The sequence below is a fragment of the Clinocottus analis genome, unplaced genomic scaffold (genome assembly GCF_023055335.1).
Source record: "Clinocottus analis isolate CAN_PGR_092001 unplaced genomic scaffold, fCliAna1.0.p SCAF_3, whole genome shotgun sequence".
In the NCBI taxonomy this organism is placed as follows: domain Eukaryota; kingdom Metazoa; phylum Chordata; class Actinopteri; order Perciformes; family Cottidae; genus Clinocottus; species Clinocottus analis.
The window spans coordinates 10975272-10999335 of NW_027176042.1; the positions used below are offsets into that span (position 1 = coordinate 10975272).

General features: G+C 40.1%; 3 protein-coding genes across 4 annotated transcripts in view; 2 read left to right on the plus strand and 1 right to left on the minus strand.

Annotated features, from left to right (window-relative positions):
* The window catches only part of prickle2b (prickle homolog 2b), a 77460-nt gene extending 75761 nt beyond the window's left edge, over nucleotides 1-1699 (plus strand). For both annotated transcript variants that reach the window (XM_068595195.1, XM_068595196.1), the window contains one exon: nucleotides 61-1699. In XM_068595195.1, coding sequence (XP_068451296.1) covers nucleotides 61-1007 — 947 coding nt within the window. In that variant the 3' untranslated portion in view covers nucleotides 1008-1699. The remainder of the gene's footprint in view (nucleotides 1-60) is intronic.
* Nucleotides 1700-10536: 8837 nt separating this feature from the next.
* On the minus strand, nucleotides 10537-16524 carry slc2a9l1 (solute carrier family 2 member 9, like 1). The gene is given in 13 exon segments (XM_068595112.1): nucleotides 10537-10722; nucleotides 11039-11166; nucleotides 11273-11348; nucleotides 11477-11578; nucleotides 12196-12306; nucleotides 12408-12595; nucleotides 13157-13305; nucleotides 13579-13708; nucleotides 13783-13907; nucleotides 13984-14144; nucleotides 14314-14409; nucleotides 16428-16491; nucleotides 16493-16524. Coding segments are annotated over 13 exon segments (1548 nt in total).
* Nucleotides 16525-18382: 1858 nt separating this feature from the next.
* Nucleotides 18383-22578, plus strand: psmd6 (proteasome 26S subunit, non-ATPase 6). Its single transcript, XM_068595219.1, has 8 exons — nucleotides 18383-18651; nucleotides 19164-19369; nucleotides 20186-20331; nucleotides 20427-20646; nucleotides 20741-20849; nucleotides 21029-21197; nucleotides 22195-22272; nucleotides 22365-22578. Exons 1-8 carry the CDS (start codon nucleotides 18507-18509, stop codon nucleotides 22459-22461), a joined length of 1170 nt encoding a protein of 389 aa, XP_068451320.1. The 5' UTR covers nucleotides 18383-18506; the 3' UTR covers nucleotides 22462-22578.
* The last annotated feature ends 1486 nt before the right edge of the window (nucleotides 22579-24064 follow it).

The window sequence follows — 24064 nt, forward strand, 5'->3', positions numbered from 1 at the left end:
TATGGGATGACATTGAATAAGCCACCGAGTGACACAAAATTCAACTCCATTTGCCCACAGGCCACTCAGCAGATGGAGGAGGAAAGCGGCAGGAGCACCTTTCTCGTTTCTCCATGCCAGACCTGAGCAAAGACTCTGGGATGAACGTGTCAGAGAAAAGTAACATGGGCACCCTCAACTCCTCAGTGCAGTTTCGGAGCTCGGAGTCTATTCACAGCCTTACCGCCGGTCAACCCTACATGGAAATGGATCCTCCCCGGTCCTCCCAGTACCAGATGCAGTACTGCGATCACCCTGGCATGGGTGTGGGTATGGGTATGACTAAGTTACCACCTGGCTTCACCTTCCAAGAGGAGGATAGGGTGAGTTTGGTGAGCAGCGCCAACGCTGCACGCCTACCCCCCATCAATGAGCGTAGGGTGGGGGGTGTCGGTGGTGGAGGAGGTGGAAGAGGAGCCAGTATACGGATAGAAGCTCCAGAAGAGACTCCCCAGAGGCGCCGGCACCACCATCACCGCTCCCGAAGATCCCGTCGATCCCGTTCAGAAAACGCTCTCAACTTGGTGGCAGAGCGAAGGGTGAGACCTCAAGAAAGACCACAATTAGGTGTCCGTGAGGATTACGACCATTTCCCACCACCAAGGAGCATCAGGGACCAGTTTGGAGGAGGAGGAGGGAGGAGATACCAGCCCCAACCCTTCAGGCCATGTCCCAGAACCACTTCAGACCTGACTCTTCAGAACCCTGGAGCCAGCCGACGCACTGGCTTGAACCAGTACTCCTGGGATGATTACGATGACGATGGCTGGTGCTCTACTTGCTCTTCATCCTCCGAATCAGAGGATGAAGGTTACTTCTTGGGTGAGCCGATCCCCAGACCCATCCAGCTTCGCTACCTCAGCAACCAGGAGCTTGTCCATAAGTACAACGGGATTGGAGGACCCAACCACAGCGGGCAGTTACACACCCGCAAACGCAGAAAAAGCAAGAACTGCATCATCTCCTAACATCCTGTCGTCTGGTAAAGGAAATGACTGTTCGTTCAGCTTGTGTACACTAACATCGCCCATCTGGAACAAAACAAAACAAAAAAAGTCACAGTCCATTTATTCAGTGTTGTTGAGTGTTGAATATCACGTAATTGAAAGTCAGTGATGAATTACAGTCGGTTAACAGTGAAAAAGCAACAGTGCAAAGTGTTTGCATGTTTGTTCATTTTAATGTTTTGGAATATCTCCTGAGTATTAAGGCTAACGGTCAACATGCGCAGTTCTATCAAGTCACAACGTTTATCAAAAGCTGATGTGCAATTTTCTTTGATGATGACTTCATTTCCATGCAGCAGACAAGTGTGCAAGGTAGTCTGTTTGGGACAGCTTAGCGTTTTCACCAGTGTGATTTAGATGATATACTGTACTATTGTATTCAGTTCATAGTATGTACATAGATAAATGAATTTTTAATTTCAGTTAAGTTAAGGAAGTCCATGTATATATGGTTGTAAATGAGGCCTCACATATTTTTATATTTTGTATGGATAGAATCATTTATGTATTAAATATCTATAATGTAGATATAGAATATGACAAAAACAACGTATGCATGTTTTATTTGGCTAACCTGGTCCTGCATTTGGAATAAAGGAGTATTTCAGTGAGTGTTTTGATTGACAGCTGGTGTTTCTCTCCAGAGAATGACAACACATGTGTCTGGTGTTCACAAGAGAGCGTAACAGTCACCTTCTCCATCTGTTTAATGCATAAATGAATGACAATGTGGTGTAGAGGTTGATTAGGAGCGTCACCCTCCACTGGATCGCTGTACTTCCTTGTTGCTGGCTTGTTACTGGTGTCGTCACATTCGAACAAACAGAGCTCCATAGTCCTGGAAACAGATGCCACTGACATTCTGTTTGTTGAATCAGCCTATACAAGTAGAAAACTGCTGACAAAGGTCCAGGGATTTAGTTATTGAAATCTGGTGATGCCTTATGTAAGTATGTACGGCATGCAACAGCATGGCTTGAGGGATGGCGGTGTCCGTCTATGGGTCAACCCCATTGTTCCAGACTGAGAGTTACAGTATCTATTAGATGGATTGAACATGCATTCACGATAACTGGCTAGATCCGTTTCCCATTTAATGTAGCATCATGATCATTACATCGAGTAATGACCAAATACATTCAACTGACAGCTTCAGCTGCACTTGAAGTGGCAATTGCTAGCATGCTAACATGTTAAAGTTAGATGTTGAACATGGTTAACATTACCTGCTGCTGGTTATGATCATACTTTGCTAACGTTACCATTTAGCTCAAAGCACCGCTGTTCTTAATTAAAGCCTCAGTTATCCGCTGACGTTCTTAGCTCTGGCGAGAAACAAGTCAACCTCCGCCGTTTAAATATTGGCAAATACAGCATAACAGGTTGTATCTGTAAGAGTTAAGCAACGTTATACCGTAAATTGGATTGCCTCTGACGTCCATGCTGTCCGGGGATTACTGTCGCTATAGCCCCCATAATCCAAACACACACATATGTTTGGAACTGTGTGAACGCCAATCGCTTGATTAAAGGCGTTCAAGCACTAATGCTGTTGACATGATTGGCACATTAGTTCGTTTACTTCACCTAACCTCAACTTCCAAAGGCGTGTGTTTGCTCCGGGATACACTCGGATGACTCCCAGACAGGGAGGAAAAGAGTCCTCATTTAGTCAGCCATAATACGACAAAACCAGCTGCACAAACATGTGAGATACATTATGTCAGATGGCCCGGGGCCTGGTCCGTAAATGTGGACTTTCCCCTGCTTTTAGCACGTCTTCAAACTACAGCTGCAGACTGTTACTCACATCAGCTGCAAGTTTGGATGAGCTTTACTGCAATCAGTGTCTCCAGACATACAATAAAACAGACACAAAGCGCTGTCTTCATTAGTTTGGATATTATTGTCCTTGACACATGAGCTTTCCCCACGTCGTCATTAACTTTGCTTATACTATTGTTTCTTCATTAGTTCCTTTCCTGGTCTTTACCCAAGCATGGGGTGTTTCCATGTGTTTAATTAAAAGCAAATGAAGGCCCAACAGTCAGGGGGGCCACATATTGCAGCCATATGCTTCCCGGACCGTGCCATATTCAAAGTAGCGGATGGTGGGGAGATAATCCTCGAGTCGCATGGATGCTTCCAGTTGTAACAGTCGCGCTGTCGACCAGGCTTCATGTATTTCTGATCATGTGACCTTCAATGACACAAAGCTACTTCATCAACATTGTCCAGAGTCGACAGCCAGTTTTATACTCTTTATTCTTAAAATTTACTAATTTTGGAAAGAGTTCAAATTCCAGTCTCTTTTTTTCTGCTTTTTTTTCTTTTCTACTCATTATTCTTCAAATCTGTCAAAAACAATGTTTACAGTGTGCTGATACAAAACTAAGCTGAATGAAGCTGAACCACAGAAGCTTGGCCAATTAGAAAAAAATAATGCAGTGTTCGTAACCAAAAAACTGAACAATGAACTGCTTGGAAACAGTTCTGTGTTATTGTGTGTAGGTTCAATTCATTGATTGAATAGATGAATGGATGAAGCATTTGTGAGGGAATAATTCAGTAAAGTAAAACACAAGTGTTTCTTCTTACTTATTGTAATTTGGCTGCATTCTCATAACGTGTATGGCATGTTTATGTGCCTGCGCTATACTGTGTAGGGTTATGTTATGCAAGGTATAACTTCTTTTCCCTCGTGTTAATCGTCCATTGACTCCACTCCGGTATATTAAGGCCTGACAGAGTATGCAGTGTCTGCAGAATAGACAGCAATCCTTTCATTAATCCTGAGGTATGTGTCTGCACTGGATAAACAACATGCAAATCAGGTGACGCAGTGGAAAGACCCAGAGGTCCTCTTTAAGGTTCAAACAAACCTCGTTCACTGGTGCTGATAATATAAATCTAAGATTTCTGTAGATGCTTTTCATATTCATGTCAAGTGAAGCTCAGGTTAGGTTAGCGAGGTCAGTACAACACAGCTATGCAGCTGTAGTTGTGTCTAGAAATGTCTGGTTCTCAAGGGAACTTTAGTCACATGCCTGCACTCTTCAACACACACACATGTTTATCAGAATATTGACAATAGAGAAGCAGACTCGATGTTGCTCGTCCCTTTCTGTGAGAGGAGATGAGAACACAGGATTCTCCTCCACTTGACAGGTTAGAGCCAATTAAATGTAACTTTGCTTATGATATGTTGATGACGGAGAACCTTGCATGTACCCGAACTTCCGGCTGTTCAGGGTGTTGTTTTAGACGGTCAACTTGCACGTTGACTGGACGACTCCCTACTTTTGCAACTGCAGCGCTTGTTACTTTACCTGTGATCGAGGAAATAAATTACCAAAACGAGAAGTTGTTAAAACTGAATTCTTCTGGAGGCTACACGAGGCTTCCAATAGTTATACACGCTAACATGCAACAATGACGATCTACCTATATACCTGCTGACCAAACCCACACTTTTTCATTCCCCTGTATGGATTTCATGAGATTACCATAATGCTTAAAAAGACTGAGTTAGCCATTTAAAAACTTCTTCAGCTTGTTTTAATTTTGTAAAATCCAACATTTATGAAATAATCAGAAATGACAACATGGAAAAAGTAATCATGTGGCCAATTTCAAATCCACTGTGTATGAAGATACTCTTATTTTAAAGAAAATCCTAATTCATATTAGTTAGAAAATACATTTAAAAAAAACCCTGCTTTCATCCATAAACACACTAGTTGTTGTACCTGTGTATTTAATTACCGTACAATTCCTTGAAATGTAGCAGTTTAATTAACAGCACCCACACACAGTGTGTGTGTGTGTGTGTGTGTGTGTGTGTGTGTGTGTGTGTGTGTGTGTGTGTGTGTGTGTGTGTGTGTGTGTGTGAGAGAGAGAGACGGCCCAGATGCACAGCTGTCATGAGTTTAAGCCGTTTGAGTTGTTCTGGGAGACTCTAAAAGCCATAATTACTGGTCCTTAAGAGCAGAACGACTGCAAATTACAGCTGCGCTCTGAGGAAACTAAAATAGCCTGATTCAATTATTTACAAATGAAGAATGCCAATGGTGTGTTATCGCACACACGCAAACACACACACACACACACACACACACACACACACACACACACACACACACACACATAGCAAGCTTGATCTTATAGGCACACAAGTACACACACACACACACACACACACACACACACACACACACTGAGCTGGTGAATAAGAGACGCGTGACAGGACTGACTGAGGTCTTACCAGCAGTCTCCCCTCCTTCTGCCTCATCATGTGTGTTCAATTACTGTGGCAAGAATGCACCATAACGATGTCAGTAGATCCAGAAATAAAGATATCACAGTCTACTACGACTTATATCACTTTTTAAAATTCATTATCATTGTTTGGGAGCCTTTTTCTCTTCCCTTTGGTGTGAAACCTCATAATTTGATGCGATATCGTCTCACATTCTTTCTGCAAACCTGCACAGCAGACCCAAAATGTAATTATTTCCAACAACTTCCCTGCTGTTTACATTCACGCAGCTCCCAATTGTCTGCACAAAAAAAGGACAGTGAATGACGGTTAAGTAGTCGAGCAGCATTAGACTTGAAGACCTTGCCTAAACTCACTGATCTCACAATACATTCTCACCCGCTTAAGCGCGACCTTTGCCCTTCCACTGGCCTCAACTGTGACCGGTCAACACTTTGCATCCCACTCAGCTTCACCCCGATAGGCCAACCGTGTTTCAATATACTTCACATAAAGTTTTTGCAAAGTTTTTAGAAAGGCAATTAAATACTCTAAATAAGAATCACAAAACACACAGTGCACCATTAATTAGAGCTCATAATAAGTCTCTATGGGGCCCTCATTAAGCCTGATTGTTGTCTTTCAGCCACACTGAGAGAAAATAGTAACGATTCATTTCCAGTGTTTGCTTAGTCTGACACGTAGCGCGGCGAAACGCTGCCAGGTTTGGGTTAATCCCCAACTCCAACGCCCCGAGGGGCACCTCGCCATAATTAAGAATGGCATGCTGGGTACCTCGATGTTGGGTTGCCAGAGGGCTCCGTCTGGTTAATGATATCAGCCCGCTTTACCCCTCCTCTCTGTGACTCATTAACGAGTTTGGGTCCCAGGAGGGGTCCCATCTGTGTGCCACCTGTACGAGATCACCACCGATAGCAACTTTTAATGCAGGACCAAGTTTCACACCGTTCCCTCAATCATATCACTTGAAAGTCTCACCCCTTCTCTCCTTTCTTTTCTTCCTTCACTTTCTCTTCCCTCACCTCTCTCTGTTTCTGTTCGTCTGTTTTACAGAATGACGGATGGACCGATCAGTCAGTTGTAAAAAAGGCAGAGAATTTCTGTGATGTTGACTTTACAGCTGCACATCTTCCCAGGACCTACACCTTATCATTACACTTTGATTTAAATGAAGGCAAAAGGGCCTTTTCTTGTGACATTTGCAGTTGTATCTGTATTAACTTAGTAATGTGTAATGTAATGTAAGGCTGATGTTCAGTCCAGTTCTTGATATTGTCGTTTTCAAGATGAATCTTCTGAGCAGTTTCTTTGACTGCACTACAGGTTTTCCTTTGCATCTCTGACAGGTTTCTGTAACTTGTACGATGTATCTTATCTGTATATGATGTGGAAAAGGGAATCTTGGGTATTGTTATTGGTTATAAGTCTAATGGTTATATTCCAATGCCATCACCCATCTTACCAACGTACTGACCTTTTGACAGCTTGTGAGGTTTTGTCACAATCCAAATCTTACCATGACTCTACTGTTGCCCAATCAACAAATACATCATCAGCACTTTGAAATGCTTTTTACTTTTTATTAAGAAAGTTATCAGGTGTAGAAATTGAAATTGTCCTTCACTGAGGCAATTAAATGGCATCAATGTGACCGGCTAAGTCCTCCGACATCTGCTCCTCATCTTCTTCCACTCAGGCAAAGTAGATAATCGGCCGACACAATGGATGATTTAATCAGGTGGATCTTTTTGTGCATCCTGTGCACTAACTGGCATTGTTTTATTTAATAATCATATTCACATGGCTTGCACAGAGCAGCATGTGTAGCCCTATTTACTTGGAAAATCTGTACAGTTTCTTAGATTTACCAGAAATCACCCAAGTAGACCAGGGGTCTCAAACTCATTTTGGCTTAGGGCCACCCCTTGTGTGTGTGTGTGTGTGTGTGTGCATATATATATATATATATATATATATATATATATATATATATATATATATATATATATATATATATATATATATGAATACATTTGAACTTTATTCTATTTCTTGCCAGGCACCTGGCAGCTTCTGCTCACACAGCTGAGCCACATTGGCCCTGATGAGGTCACAGTGGAAACCCGTCAGCTTCATGATGGGCATCACTCCTGTACTTACATTTATTAATGTTTATCACACTTGTAATTTTACTTTACAAATGTAAGGATCTGTTTTTATAGCAGTTTTAATATTGGAAATTGTGACATTATGAATATCATTATGTCATTGAAGCTGACTTTGAAGTCACTTTTCTCCAAAACTGTACAGTAAAATCACATGGCCATGTACATGTGCATGGCAGAGGTCAGCTTGAACAAGGCTGCATTGTAAGTTTACTTTACAAATGTAAGGATCTGTTTTATAGCAGTTTGAATATTGGAAATTGTGACATTATGATTATATAGTACCGCCCCCGTACCGTAACACCTTGAATGGACGTGCATTCAGAATTGCAATTAAGGCTCGCTGGCGGATGTGGGCTCACTTGACCGCAGTTACTTTCCAGTGGAGTCCCTGTGAAAGATAGAAAAGGCCAACAACAAAAAAAGACGAATATGCACTTAAAAAATTATGTTTTATAAGTGTGACAGAGCAGTGTTTTCTGACCTTGGTATATTTTTATTCATCTATTCCATAAATAATTTAAAATAACATAAAGACAATAAAACCAGTAAGGTGGTGTATGAACCTTTAAAGTATTACATATAACACGTTCTAAGATACCTCTTGAACTCATATGTGAAAAACATAATTTCCCTGGATAATGATTGAAAGACAAAATGCCAGATCTTAATCAAATTGCTTTCATGAAATCAATAATGGTATCAGATACAATCATTAATGATATCAGATACAATGTGATGGAAATACATGTTAATGATAATAGTTTGTAACTGTCTACAAAGTTACTTTAAAATGTGCTAAAAATGCTTAAGACACGGCCATTGTGTCACCCCCATTGTTATATCGTATAAATAAAATTACGTAAAAATCGCCTGGGAAATCTGTCCAAATTAATTTACCAAATAACTGATCGTTATGGGCGACAGTTGTTATTGTAATTGTGCATTGGCATGGCCTTGATGAGTGCAGTGCATCTCTGCAGAAGATTAACATCGCCACCTGTTGACGTAATGGAGACATTACAGCTGGGACGTAATTCCACAAGACCAGATGCACAGTTAACTGAATTCATATTATAATTAGAATTATCATCTGTGCAATATGAATTCTGCATCTAATACAAATGCAAAATGGATACAGGGACAAGACAGGTCTGCAGAAGTTTCTCCAATTAATCCTCGGGTTTATCCTCTTACAATGTTAACAATATCACAGCAGGACATCAGGAGGATCAACCAAGACATCACCAATCACGGCTCCCGTCCCCAATGTGCAGAACTGTGGACACAATGTTTTTGGCAGCTGACGGAGCCCCTGCGGCTGCTAGCAGCTGCTGCGTAGTGATAAGGAAGGGGAGACCTTTATAGGCTCATATATATTAAAGGCCCACGGATGCTGGAGAAAAAATGTCCTGAAGAAGAAACTGTCCAGTATGCAATTCTGCTTTGAGTGTGTTCTTGTGGTGAGAGTGCAGAAAATGCTGAGACAGTGCTACATATTAGCATAATGCATACTTAAGCGAGCAAGACTATACATGTGGCACAACACCTGATGCCCTTAAAAGAGGAAAAAGAGCAGCGCTGTTTAAAATACTTTACTCTGAGTCAGATTTCTTCCTTAAACAGTTAGGAAGTATCGTGATATATACACAGACACTGTCTACTTTGGAATTACACTATAACTCCTGAGAGGATGAGTTCTTGAAACATAATAATTAACCATGAAACATATCATTGCTCAATGTCACACACTCAACAAACCTCTGGTGAATAGTAATAGCAAACTTTTGGTGAAAATGACCTCATGTGTATTGGACAGTAGTCAGTGAGTTTGCTGACTTAAATACTATTCTCCACTTGTGCTATTACTTTTTTCATTTCTGCTAAATGCTCAACAGCTAAACAGCAGTAGTAGTCGTGCATCATCCCATAACTTTCACCTGCAGCCACGGCGGCCACTGTTCAGCAAAGGTTTTATTGTCTCACTTTTAAGAATCTGGTATGAGAGTGAAAGAAACCATCTGAACTTCAATGCCAGCGTGACAGTGATGAACATCAAGGACGCCCACATCATGCCACTGGAATACAGACACACACTTTCAGGTTTGTCCCTGAGCGAACAAAAGGAATGAAAATTAAATTATTTCACAATGTTTTGGGACTTTGTGGGACAGTTTCTATTAATTTTCGTTCCTGCTGCAGTCACAGCACAGACAGCAGGTCCAAAGGGAGCAGGGAATGATTTATTGTTTCGAGGAAGGAAACTTCTGACTTCGAGGTGACAAACATTTTGCAGCTGCAGGTGCAGTTTTATCAGGTTTTATCTGATGTGGGTCGCCCACACAACAACAGAGCTGCAGCGATCTAAAACTGGTTGATCTCTTTTTGCAAGTTTGAAGCAATCATTACAGAAATACCACTAAAATTGAGTATAAACAACTTGAACTCAGCTTGAGGTAAAACAATTGGCTTTTTCATCAGTATTGTTAAAGTAATATGCTGTGTCTGTTTATATTAGTTATGTACTTAGATCATACGGAGGAATAGGAATGAGGAAAGAACAAATAACTTGTTTCAATAATCTTTGAACGTCTTCCACGTAATAAAATCGAAATGTGAGAGCAGTTAAGGTTGTTAGGACACAATTCATTCATCAGTGTCAAAGTAAATCTAGCTTCCATGAAAGTCCATTGTTGTTTTATTATTTTTGTGTCTCGAGTCCATATTGCATTGAACACATATTTCACAAATAAATAATGATTTTTGAATGGTAAGAACATTTAAAAATAAATTCATGAAACATGTTGTATTTTCTAATTCTTCTGAAATAATGATCTTGGCCTGCACCCTACATGTTGTGAATATAATGAGTGACATAATTAGAGACGCTTGTCTATGGACAATGACAGGGAATAAAACACAAAAGTGTATTATAGATTCTGCAGTGCGACAGGGATCTCCCTCCGCGTTGGCAACCGATTAAAATACTAATAAATATTGTCTTTTTGGTAACACAACTCTTCATCGTTACTGTATCTGAACTGCCTCATAATTTGGTCTCCACTCTCTTTTCCTCTAAGAAGGATTTCCCACAGACAGTGATGCCTTTAAACTCTTCAGAGATCTCCATTATGGTCTTCCCCTTTGTCTCAGGCAGGAGAAAGAAGGTGTAGAGACACGCCAGGAGGCACACGCAGGTGAACAGCACAAAGCAGTACGCGTCCAGGGCATCCTGGGACAGACAGATCACAGCAAAAAACATCAGAAGGTTTGAAGGTTTCATGAAGATGCTGATGTGTTTTTTGTCTTTCGGTGCAGCGTGACAGTTAAAGTAGGTAGCTACACATGAAAAAGAAATTTCAATCTGTAATTTATCTTTGTTATAATCAATGAATGGAGTGTTGTTGTACAACTAAATGCCAAAATATATCACAACAAATAATTTGTTCTGCCAATGAATGGATCCAGTTCACCTTCAAAAGCCAGATTTGCAGTTGCTTTTGCAGAGTAAACTATTGGGTCGCTTATTCATGATTTTTTTAACTTACAATCAGGAATGGAAACGCTACTCCCAGCAGAGCGAAGAGCAACCAGCGCTGCATCCCCATGAGTACAAATGCTGCCAGCCGATCGGACTGGATGAAGATCTCACTCTGTAGAGTATTCATGGCTCCGCCTGGAACAACCAGAGAGACGACTCAGGTTATTTTTTTGTGGGCGGTTCATTATTTGTGCACGCAAACATCTTTTCTTTGTGAACCAAACTGCTGTAAGACTCAAACCAGGTCCTCCGCAGAAGAAGATGATGAAGAGGAAGATCAAACTAGTGGAAATGTATGGAACCCAGTAGCTGGAATCCTGCATGAAGACATTTGTAAAATAACAACATCAATAAATTCTTTTATACAAACAGGAATCTAGAGTACACATTTTCACGGCTCGCATTTCTCACATGGCTGCTTCTGTGTAAGTATTCCAAGTTTTACCTTCAAATTCAGCGTGACGGAGACCAACACCAAGCAGGCAGACATGAGACAATAACCCCCCCAGATCATCGGCCTCCTCCCTATGTGCTCAATCAGCAGCCCCTGAGAGACGACGAGCACAAGAACATACGACCTTACGACCTTTGAATGTGCTGAACACGTCGCGTAACTTCTGTCTTTTACCTCCTACATGTCAATCGTCAGCCATCTCACATGATTTTGTAAATGATCAATATGTGCAGGGTTGACGTAGTGTTCACATCAGGCCTGAGAGGCTAGAAATGGATTCTGGGATGGAGGCGGGGCTTTTGAAATACTGTATGACCAGCAGCAGCAGCAAGTGGCTGCATAGCTTTAAGGTGAGTGCAGCAGGCAGGGCAGCACCATGTACTGTATATATTAGATGTTACAGTGAGAAGTGTCGCAGTGGACTTATCGTCTGCCTTATCTTGTATGCGTGCATTTGCCAAATAGCCATGACTAATACTTTCCCTATACCTCTGCGTGTTTCTGGCGTTAAGAGTACAACATACAGAAAAATGGTAACGGTGGCAGCTGGCGCTACAAACCGGTGTTAACAGAGTCTGAGCTTAAGTTTCCCACAATGTCTCAATTCACTGCTCTGGAAGGAAAATAGAAAAAAAAGAGGAACATTTCTGTGCAAAATCAAGAGACGGTGCAAAGAAAAGATGGCTGTAAGAGCTGAGGGAGACACTCACGCAGAAGACGGAGGGAATGATTTGAGCTACTCCAAGACCAAGAGTGACATAGCGGATCTTGTCTGTTGGTATGCCTGCCTTCAGGAAGATGTCATAAGAGAAGTTATTGATCTGGGAAAGACAGAAGCATTGATTTGATTCTGAGAGGTTTCAACCTGCATTGTTTGATGCTAAAATGAGCACAAACGAACAACTTTAAGTTCCATGCTTACTGCGGAAATGCCCGACAGCTGGTTGCAGCAGGAGATGATGGACATGGTGAGAAGTTGCCACCGGACACTCTGGTCTTTCAGGAGTTGCAGAGTGCTTTTTTGTGGGGCTTTCTCAATGGCCGCCTGTTCCACCAGCATCTCGTCCATCTCCTGCTTGTAGTCACCTGGACCCCATAAACTCTGGAGAGCTGGGACGCAGACAAGAGACACACCATCTAGGAAAAGTGATCCTCTGCTCGATGGAAAAAAAAAAAAAAAATAGATATATTGTGTGCTGGAATGAGAGTTTCTTATGAGGAGTGGTAAAAACAATGAATTTATTAATAGTGCTATGTCAGAAGCTAACAGTCTGACAAAAGGCTCTATAATCCAAAACATGTTGTGAACCTAAACACACCCTCACTTACATAACTGGTCCCTTTGAACTTCTCTTGTTTTTTTTTATTTTTTATATTGATGCTCTGTTTTACTGTTGTTTCTGTCTTTCATGTTTTTATCTTTTTATCCTGTATTATTTTATTGTAAGGCGACCTTGAGTGACTTGAAAGGCAACCCCGAATAAAATGTATTATTATTATTATTATTATTATTATTATTATTATTATTATTATTATTATTACATACTTTAGAAGTTTGTGTGGAAAAACTGTTCAACCTCAAACATTTCTTGGCGATTGTCTTTTGTGTTGAATACACAAACAGTGTTTCTTGGTTAGGTACTGCAGGATTATGGAGAAACATATACCAACCTTTTTTGCAAGCCTTATCATAACCTTTCTCTATGAATAAGTATCTGGGAGCCTCGGGGAGAAAAGGCAACACGATAACCTGAACCACTGAGAACAATGCAGGGACACAGAGGACGATGTTCCACAGCTCCTCGCTACCGAGGATCTCACTGAAAAAACAAAAGGAAGCTTCGTTTCAATGTTTGTTTGTTCTTACTTTAGAAAATTGCATCTTTATTTACACTTCTTGAAGCTCTTTTTTTCGCACAGTTGTCAAATTTTCTCTCTTAATTGTCTGCTTCTCTTTATCGAAATCTTCTTTCCATTCAAATGAATAGGAGACATGGCTTCTAAATGGGGGTGTCATTCATATGCAATGAGCTTTCCTGTCCTCCAAAACAATCAAAACTTGCTTTCTCCTACATATTGAAATAAGGTTATACCAAAGTCCAAAAAGCTGTCCAAACAGTTTCCCAAGTGACAAAAAGATGACTGAGGTCAGAGTCACGGTCCCTCTTATCTTTCTGGGTGAAATCTCTGCCAGGTATATGACATGGGAGCTGGACCCCAGACCTGCAGGTCATGAGAAGGAGCGCATCAGTCAGGAGAAAACATGGCGCCCTGCGCCCAATGTCCTGGTGCCTTACCTGAGGAGAAGCCGTACAGAACCCTTGCCACGATAATCATCTCATAGGATTTGGCAGCTTTACTTGCCAGCATGATACCTGCTGCAACAATGGTGATGAAGCTGTTGCAGATCACCGCCTTTTTTCTGATAGAGGAGCACATCACTTCACATTTGTTTCAGGCGACAGGACCGAACGCTGCGTTGAGTCTCTCTTACTCACCTCCCCAGCAAGCCGGTGATCCATTTGACGCTGAAAGCTCCAAAGAGCCCCCCGATGGCGTACAGGGAAACAATGAGGGACCAGATGACCGTCACCGTCTGTGGAGGCGGAGGCTCTGCATATCTGTGGTGCCAGCTGCTGTTGATGAAGCGCTGAATGAACTGCAGGGAAAGTTCCAGAGGACATTTTGTAGTTTGGTTGAAAAAAGCAACGCTTATTTTTACTTTTCACTTTTAAACACACACACACACACACACACACACACACACACACTCAGTGTCCACTAACTGTAGGTGAACAACAGAATGAACAGCAAGTGATGCATCTCACCGGAGACGGAGAGCTCAATTCAGTGCTGTGGTAGCCAGATTGAAAGCTTCCTCCAATTCCCAAAATGATGATGAGGAACAGAGCTTTACCACGAGTCTAGAAAGGAGAGAATGGGTACACAGATGGGTCTGATTAAAGGCAATCCAGCCTCCTTTGTGCTTCTTATTGCGTTACTTTGAGATATTAGACTCTTTTAGAGATGGGCAAGATGTAACCTCACACCTCAACCTTTAATTCTGGGTTTGAATCAACTTCCTGTTAATAATGATCGTTTCCTGGAAACTTAACCTGAGGTGGGATGCTGAATCAATTAAATTAAATGGAGTTCTGTTGTGATCCCCTCCTCTAATAGAACCTAATCTATAAGAGCAATATCAGTTGGACACGAGATCAGAAAACCTTATTTATGATATATATATATATATATATATATATATATATATATATATATATATATATATATATATATATATATATAGTATATAGCCCAAACTACATTGTCTGGGAAACGAAGGTGGCATCTTTGTGATATTTATGTAAAATGACACAATGATAAAGTATAGCCTCTGTAATACTTTTCACACTCTATTTTACAAATCTGCGGATGTCAACTTATTTACCAGGGATTATCTGCAAAGTTAATACCATTAAGCCAAACCAATGAAGACAACATCCATGTGGAGAATTTGTCTGTTAAGGCTGTCTGTCGAATGTTTAAGCAAAACAGGCTAGGCTACGGCTAGCGCTGCTGCTAAATGCACTCTGCTGTCATTGGAGCTGATAGAGCCACCTGATTGGTTTAAACTTCCAAAACAGCAACGCAATCCATATTTTTGTGTTGGCAACATTTTGGCAAAACTGTGTTCATAAAATGTAACAAATACGACACATATTGCAGAAATGTAGTGGAGTGAAAGTATAGATAATAGCTGCAAAATGTAACGGAGTAAAAGTAAAAAGTATGGACTATTATTTTTACTTAAGTAAAGTACAGATATGTAAAGATTTACTTTAGTAAAGTAACAAAGTAAAAATACGTTGTTACATTCCACCAGTGGTGAGCGCTGATAGTGCCTTCTATAAAGTAACTAGTTACTTGTAACTAGTAACTACTTATTTTGTAACTAATTACTTTTTAATTAGTTATGTTGTAACTAGTTACTTTTGCAATTAGTTACTTTTGCAATTAGTTACTTCTGTAAAAAGTTACTTTTGTTTATTATTTACTTTTGTGATTACTTACTTCTGTAACTAGTTACTTTTGTGATTAGTTACTTTTGTAAATAGTTACTTTTGTAGATAGTTACTTTTTTAAACTTCCAAAACAGCAACGCAATCCATATTTTTGTGTATGCAATTTTTTGTAAAACTTTGTTCATAAAATGTAATGAATTACGACACAAATTGCAGAAATTTTGTGGAGTAAAAGTAAAAAGTATGCACTATTATTTTTACTTAAGTAAAGTACAGATAGGTAAAAATGTACTTAAGTACAGTAACGAAGTAAAAATACTTTGTTACATTCCACCACTGGATCTCATGAAGGGCTTTTTAAAAATGATGTGCTTCTAGATGGTTATTTCATTATACTTGATAAATGTCTTATAACCAATATCGATGCATATTTATATATTTATAGTTATTCTACACTCACGGAAACTAAAACTGTAACTTTGTGGGGGAAACTCTGTTCCCAGATTAAAATCTTTCTCGACCAATTTCTTTCCCAAAAAAAAGGGACATTCTTTTGTTTAGCTCTAAATGTGTTGGGTTCTTGTAGTTTTTTGTTTGTTTGTTATAAATGACGAATAAAGAAGAATTCAGAAACTGACAGAGAGCAGTGACTCAGCTAAAACGGTGGCTTGGACGAGTCACTGAACTCGGACAAACTCAAAAACAACCCGCTGGCTTAAAACATGATGTTTTTTCCTTTCATTTCTACAGTTAATGCAAGTTTTTTTTCGGGATAAAGTAGTATTAAATCCATACAGAAAAAACAGCAAGGCTTATAAAAGATGTTAACAAAGAATAACATGTTTTCTTCCTGCTTACAAAACCATTGTGAACAATAAAAGGCCTAAGTGTATACAAATGAGTCAGTATATTCTGCCTACCAGCTGTTGTAGCAAAGTTACCATCTTGTCTTTACTGGCATGGACCTTAAAGTACAGCCTGAACGGACTCTATTAAGTTGTTCAGGCTGGTTATCATTAACTTTTCTGACTCTCTCTCTAGAAATACAGTAACCAGCGATCATGCTTTACACCAAACAGTGACTTTGCTTGTGTGAGAAACTCCTCTGCCCGGTGCAGTGGACAGATGTGACTGTGCCAGACAATTGATCTGATCAAGCTTGCTTTGGTTACAAACTATTACTGTAAACTGTGTTGCAAAGAATTGCTCAAACATGAATCTCAATAATCTAAATTCCTGATCATATGGCACAACGATTTCAGAATTTCTGGGTTTATAAGAGATCAAATGTCAAACTCACTGCTTTGGTATATGTCAGACCCTTCATGACATATTATATATGTATATACATAACAATACTGCTGTTTCTAGTTTCATGTGTAGAAATGATTTATATTCATTCATGCCTGATCATCATATTGAGGGTGATATAAAGATTTGAATCCTATTTTAGAATTGGTCAAGACATTTCTCATTAAGAGTTTAGATAGACTTGGCCGATATGTCTTTAAACTGTGGAAGCATGCGTCCACGGGAAGAGGAAACAAACGAAACAGTGCTAACCATTAATCATGATTAACAGTAACGCCAACCCAAGATGTTTTTTACAATCAACACTTTAAATGATGCAGGCACTTGCAAATGACATGGTAGTACCAAATGTAAACTTATAATACTGAGTACTCAATTCATAATTGTCATTTTAAAGACGATGGAGATGATCCATTTCCATAACACATTCTAATTATGAGAAGGTTTTTGGGGTGCAGAATGTTCACAAAAATGCATGTATGTGACAAAATGCACAATAACCACTTGACTGTGCTGATGATGATTGACCTACAATGCAATGTGCAAAGGACAAGGACTGGTGTTACATAACAGTAACTCTAGTTAGACTTTATAAAAAAAAAACATGTTCTTTGAACAGGTTAACACATTTTCATGGAAAAACATTTTGCTTTTTTGTGAAGTGGAATTTAAAGTTACAATTTTATTGACATCCTTCAAAAAGTTTGAAAGATTTTCTTCGCAAGTTCTCACATTAAATAGCCTTTGTTTCTAAGAACAAGAATAGCCTAGCGAGTTTCACCTGAAAGTTCTCTTTTTCCGGCCATTTTGAGAGTATAATCGAACCCACAATGTGATGCTCCAGATACTCAACAAGCTCAAAGGAAGGCTGGTTTTATAGCTTCTCTCACGAGCAGAACTGTTTCAGCTGTGCTAACATAATTGCACAAGGGTTTTCAAGAGATTTCTAAACATCCATTAGGCGATTAGCAATCAGAACACTGGAGTGATAGCTGCTGGAAATGGGCCTGCATACACCTATGTAGATATTTAATTAAAAACCAGACGTTTCCACCTAGAATAGTCATTTACCACATTAACAATGTATAGCGTGTATTCATGATTAATTTAATGTTATCTTCATTGAAAAAAACAGTGCTTTTCTTTTAAAAATAAGGAAATATATTACATATGTATTGTAAAGCGTTTACAAAAACAGTATATAACAGTATATATAGCCTCGTGCAATTACATTACATGTAATTTAGCTGACGCTTTCAGCCAAAGCGACTTACAATAATTTCATTCAACCGTGAGTACAAACTCAGAACAACAAGAATTAAGAGAGTACAATTTAAAGTCAATCTAAAAAGTGCTATCAGTGGGAGACATCTAAGTGCTGCCAAAGTGCTACTGCTACTGTCTTTATTCAAAGTGTAGTCTAAAAAATTAGTGTGCAGTAATGAATTTGGACACAGGTGTGCTTAACTCGTGTCCAGCAGAGGGCAGTAGAGGATAACTCTCTTATTAAATGTCAGTTGGCGCTCCGCTCTTTCTTTTCCTCGTTTACTGGCGCTACGCCGGAAACAACTCGGTCCACTGTTTTCCGTAGTCATCGTTAACTGAAGGCTAGCTGAGTAGTGAACTGCCTCTGCAGAAAGAGAAAATCCTTCCGTTTCGTGTCTTTGGAGTTGTCTTCGAGCCAGAAAATGCCGCAAGAAAACCTGGAGGAAGAGGGTCTGCCCAAGAACCCCGACCTGAGGATAGCGCAGCTCAAGTTCCTGCTCACGATGGACGGGCACCGACAGGACGTCAAAGTGAAGACCGAGCTCATGGACGCCATCAAAGCTAACAGTGAGTTAGCATATCACCGCATTTTAGCGACTTGTCTCGGCAGCTTTGGTCGCACTAACACGGTACTGAAGTTAGTTTTTGTACACACGTTCTGTGTATGTTTTGGTGTCTGTTATGGTCTCGGAGACGCCGACAGGTTCCTCAAAAATGTATAATGATCATCACAACCCGATTAGCATGCAAGCTAACGCTGTTAGCAGATGTCAGCTATCGTTAGTCGACAAAACAATCTGACGTCGATTTGTTTGGTAAACTTTGCGCCACTACCTTTTTTAATTACCTCACATATTTACAATCTGTGTAATATTACAGATTACACATACATGTAGTCTTTCACAGTACATATTAGATTAAAAGTAGGCTTCTTTTCTAAGTTAAATCTGCATTGTGTTGTGGAAACGTCAACACAGAAAGCGCTCATCGCTAGTCGTTGATGTGTTGTTGGTAAAGCATTGAGGCCGAGGGCTGCCATAGTCCGCAGGTTAAACTATCCGAGTTTCTGTATATTTCAGATATGTCGCCATACTATGAATGTCTGTGTAAGGATCTGAAGTGGCAGCTGGACGGCGATCTGCTGAGTAAAATGAAAAAGGCCAACGAGGACGAGCTGAAGCGCCTGGACGACGTGCTGGAGGACGCAGAGAAGAGCCTGGGAGAGAGCGAGATACGAGACGCCATGATGGCCAAAGCTGAATATCTGATCCGAATCGGAGACAAGGTAACACTGGCTTAGTGGGACATGATGTCCTCTAAAGGGGGAAAGTAAGACTCTGCTTGTGGGTACAGGTCAGTGTGGCAGATATTATGAGAAGGACTCGTAGAATTAGCAAAAATGACTTTTGTCGAAATGGCAAAGCTAAAGAAATACTTGGACTAGCCTTTGAAAGAGCCTCAGTGTCTTACTCCTGGCATGTCCAGACTAAATGTAATGTCCATCTTGATACAAGGTGTGTGCGTGCATAAAATAAAGACCAAAAAAATAAGACAATTTGCTGTTTGCATGCTGTCAATAACTCTTTACTGCCTGACGTTAAAGACTTGAGGCTCTTGTCTTACCATACAAGTGTAGTTGTCGAATAATCAATTTCCAGTTGTTGTTGTTGTTTTAACTGCTTCAATGAGCAAATAAAAAAAAACATTGTTGGACAAAACAGTTGTGTAACCTAGCGTGCATTCCTCTGATTTCATGTGTTTTTATGTACCTTCTTAAGCCCTAAATGTTTTTATGCAAATTTGATATGCCAGAATTAACAGCTTTATGCCGTTCTCTTTGTTTACCTTTCTCTTTACGCCTCGGGGCACAAAGCGCATGTTGCTTATCCTTTTCAACACCACTTTGTATCGAGCCAAAGCACTCTCCAGCAAGTTTGCCTGTTGACTAATTGGCTAGTTTCTCAATACCTATGCTGCTGCTATTAGAGTTGCTGTGTGACTCTAAACTCTTTGGATAGTCGGTGTATGTACACATATTTGAACAGTTGATTAATTAGCAGATAAATTGTCAATGTCTGCCTTTTGTCTTGTGCGTCCACAGGAGGGCGCCCTCACCGCCTTTAGGAAGACCTATGACAAAACAGTGGCTTTGGGACACAGACTAGATATTGTATTCTACCTGCTGAGGATTGGACTCTTCTACATGGACAGCGACCTCATCACACGCAACTCGGAGAAAGCAAAGAGGCAAAGGCTTTGATATATTTGTTCTCAAACATATCCACCACCAGTCTCGTAATCTTTTAAGTACTCACCTCTCTATGCACCTATTTTCTATACAGCCTCATTGAAGAGGGGGGCGACTGGGACAGGAGGAATCGTCTGAAGGTCTACCAGGGCCTGTACTGTGTGGCCATTAGGGACTTCAAGCAAGCTGCTGAGCTCTTCCTTGACACAGTCTCCACCTTCACCTCCTACGAGCTGATGGACTACAAGACTTTCGTCACCTACACAGTCTATGTGTGCATGATCGCCCTAAAAAGGCCTGACCTCCGTGAAAAGGTAGGAGACTGCGATCATAGTGCTGGTGTGACATGTTATCGGGCACATGTTTAAGTTGACAGTGTGACTGTAATGGTATGTGTTCCTGTTTTAGGTAATAAAGGGAGCCGAGATCCTGGAGGTGCTGCACGGTCTACCGTCTATTCGCCAGTATCTTTTCTCCCTCTACGAGTGCCGCTACTCTGTCTTCTTCCAGTCTCTGGGTGAGGAAGCATTTTCTTTTCAGATTATCAGGTTACTTGCAGTGTTATTTTGCTGTTCTTTCCTGTGTGTTATTTAATGAGTCACAGTAGCGTTTTAGTCACAGGCCTTGTGTGTGTGTGTGGCATGTTGCTGTCACATCGTGACTCTTCAATAATGACTGTTGTTCTTTGTGCCACAGCCACGGTGGAGCAGGAGATGAAGAAGGACTGGCTCTTTGCGCCACACTACCGTTACTATGTGAGGGAGATGAGGATCCAGGCCTACAGCCAGCTGCTAGAGTCCTACCGCTCCCTCACTCTGGGCTACATGGCTCAGGCCTTTGGTGTCAGCACAGAGTTCATTGACCAGTGAGTGCCTTTATGCCATGTTCATACGCCTAATGGGGAGACATTCTTTAAAAAAAAAGTATCTTGTACACTAGCTTAGCCTCAATGTTGCTGCAGAAATCCTCACTGAAATCCTCTTCTCATGGTTTTGAGGGTGCTGAAGGTCTTATCTTGCATATAATTGCTTGGGTTCTCGCACAAATGTATGATTTTATTGATATATATATATATATCAACTTTTGATGATGTATGTCCAGAATGTGCCCACATCAGTGGCAGACCCAGGGCCTTCGAGCTTCCTCTGAAGGCCTAAACCAAATCACAAATCGGGAGACCCTAGACGTGTGACTGGTCACAGGGCTCACGTGACCATTAACATGCGCTTTGACAAAAACTCGCTGGGTGTTTAAAAAAAAAATTTTTTTTTAAAGAGTATGGCGAATACCTATACTCGAATTGTGTCTGGGTGATTGTGTCTGGATGACAAGAGCTTTCAGTTGTACTTTGGGCTGAGCAGGAGTCAGTTGGAGTGTCTTCTGAGCAGCAGAGTCGTGTTTCCATCTAGAATTGTAAAGCTCTTTTACACGTGTCACTTTCACACGTTCTTGCATTCCGTGCATTTTACTTATCCTTATTTTTATTCTTTCATTTTTTCCTTGCAGAATCAACTGTAAATATTCAATATTCCTAATTAGATATCCATGCTCCCTCCTTATTGCACTCTGTTTCATGTTTAGCATCAAATGTTTGTTGTTAAATGTTTTCCCAGTCCGCCCGTGATGTGGACTATGCGGCACTCATTAAAGAAAGGCCCTTGGTCTAAAACCACGGGCCGCCACTGGCCCACATACTGTCCACACTTCACCAAGATCTGTTTTACTCCGAGCATGGAGTCCGGCTTATCGGATCTCAATGCCAGCAATATCCAAACTCTGAGCGTACAGACTTGACAGTGAATGCGTCCTGGCCTGCTGGATGAGAAGACGAGTGTGACTAAATTTCATCCTTCACTCCTCAGGGAACTCTCCCGGTTCATAGCCGCTGGACGTCTCCACTGCAAAATTGATAAAGTGAATGAGATTGTGGAAACCAATAGGTAATGTGACTGTTTTCAAAGCTCAATACTTCTGCCACTAAATTTATAAATATAGGCAGAACTCTAAATCTCATCCATTTTCTTCTTTTCAGACCTGACAGCAAAAACTGGCAGTACCAAGAAACCATCAAGAAGGGCGACTTGCTGCTGAACAGAGTCCAGAAGTTGTCGAGGGTTATCAACATGTAGTCATATTTGTATGCAACCAGAGCTTGCATCATTATTCTTGATAAACCCGAACCAGTAATTTGTCTGACAAAGTGACTCTTATATTGTGTATATAATAAACATTTGTTTAACTGTTGACATTACATTCTCCAAGGCTGTTTTTTTTTTTATGCCTCCAAGTCGAAGAGTGGAATTGTGTTTTCAGGTTGTTTGTCCGTCCGTCTGTGCAAACATCCATCGATCATTTTGCAGATCATTTGTTTCAATTTGGCAAACAAATCTCACACACTTCAACTGATTTTAGTCACTGGCGGTACTCATTCCCTGGCAGAAGAGTTCTTGTATCTCAATGGGACCTTTCTGGTTAAATAAAGAATGCAAATGAAAACTGTCGGCCACGTCTCTGGAATCCCAAAAGGCAACTTCATCCAAGCTGACGCTGAGGAGGCGGGGCAACATCCTGCTATTACATTGTCACTGCTGCAAGATTATTTAAGATTGTGTTGATGAGCTTCATTGTTGTGTTCTTATCTGTGCTTTTTTTTTTTTATTTTTTTTTTTACATTTCGTATTTATTACCCTGCAGCCTCTCCTGTCTGATTTTGGGACGCACACAATGAACAGCAGGGGGAGACGGTGAAGAATTGAGTGATTACATCACAGCCTTCTTTATAAATACAGGTTTTGATGTACTCTTTTATGACTTGTTTGACATTTTATGGCATACATTATTTGTTTTGTCATAGTATGACAAAACAAGTTTTTTTTTTTTGTCATTTACTTGACTTTTTTAAATGGCATGTGTACCTTTTTTATGACACTTGCATTTAATAATGCGATACTTGCTTTTCTATGACTGGTACATTCAAAACATGCATTTTAATATACTATACTTTATATTGATGAAATATTTATACTCTGACAATTATGACGTTATATGCTATGCGAAGGCTTATTCATGACATACTAAACTTAAATCTAATGACTTTCATTACCTCTAATACAATTTGACCATACTATACTAACATGTTGATGACAAACATTTTGTATTATACTTTGAATTTTCTTTATATTGTACTGACATCTTTATGACATTTACCCTGACTAAGTTATTACATAATATACTATGACAGTTTGACAGTTTGCTACTGATATTTTATCACATACTGTATTACTTTTTTAAGCTACATTTCTTAGCCTTTCTATGATATTTAATGATGTACAATACTGACGTTTTACCATATTAGGATTTTATATATTTTACCAGGCTATCAAAAACCACTAAACATTTAGTAGGTCATAAAAAAATCAAATTGTATGTCTTAAATTATATAAAAGTAAATCATGTAATTAAATCTAGTTTATTGTAAAAATGTATAATACGCATATGTCTTTGGAAACCACCTATTTTTAGGCCCTTTCCTTGAAAATGACATACCCACACTAAAAAGGGTGTTGCTTTGCAACCACTACGGCTATTTAAATCATTTTGTTTTATAATAAAAAGGCTCTACACGTGAGATTTTGTTCGGATGTGTAAATATCAGTCTATATGTTACCGATTAAGAGTAAATGAAGATGACACAGAAAAAAATGAAACTGTTTCAGGTCCACCCAGGAAAAA

Coding starts and splice junctions, on each gene's coding strand:
- psmd6 (XM_068595219.1), top strand. CDS start 18,507: ATGCCGCAAGAAAACCTGGAGGAAGAGGGTCTGCCCAAGAACCCCGAC. Junction 20,332..20,426: donor AACTCGGAGAAAGCAAAGAG/GCAAAGGCTTTG, acceptor TTTTCTATACAG/CCTCATTGAAGAGGGGGGCG. Junction 20,647..20,740: donor GGCCTGACCTCCGTGAAAAG/GTAGGAGACTGC, acceptor TTCCTGTTTTAG/GTAATAAAGGGAGCCGAGAT.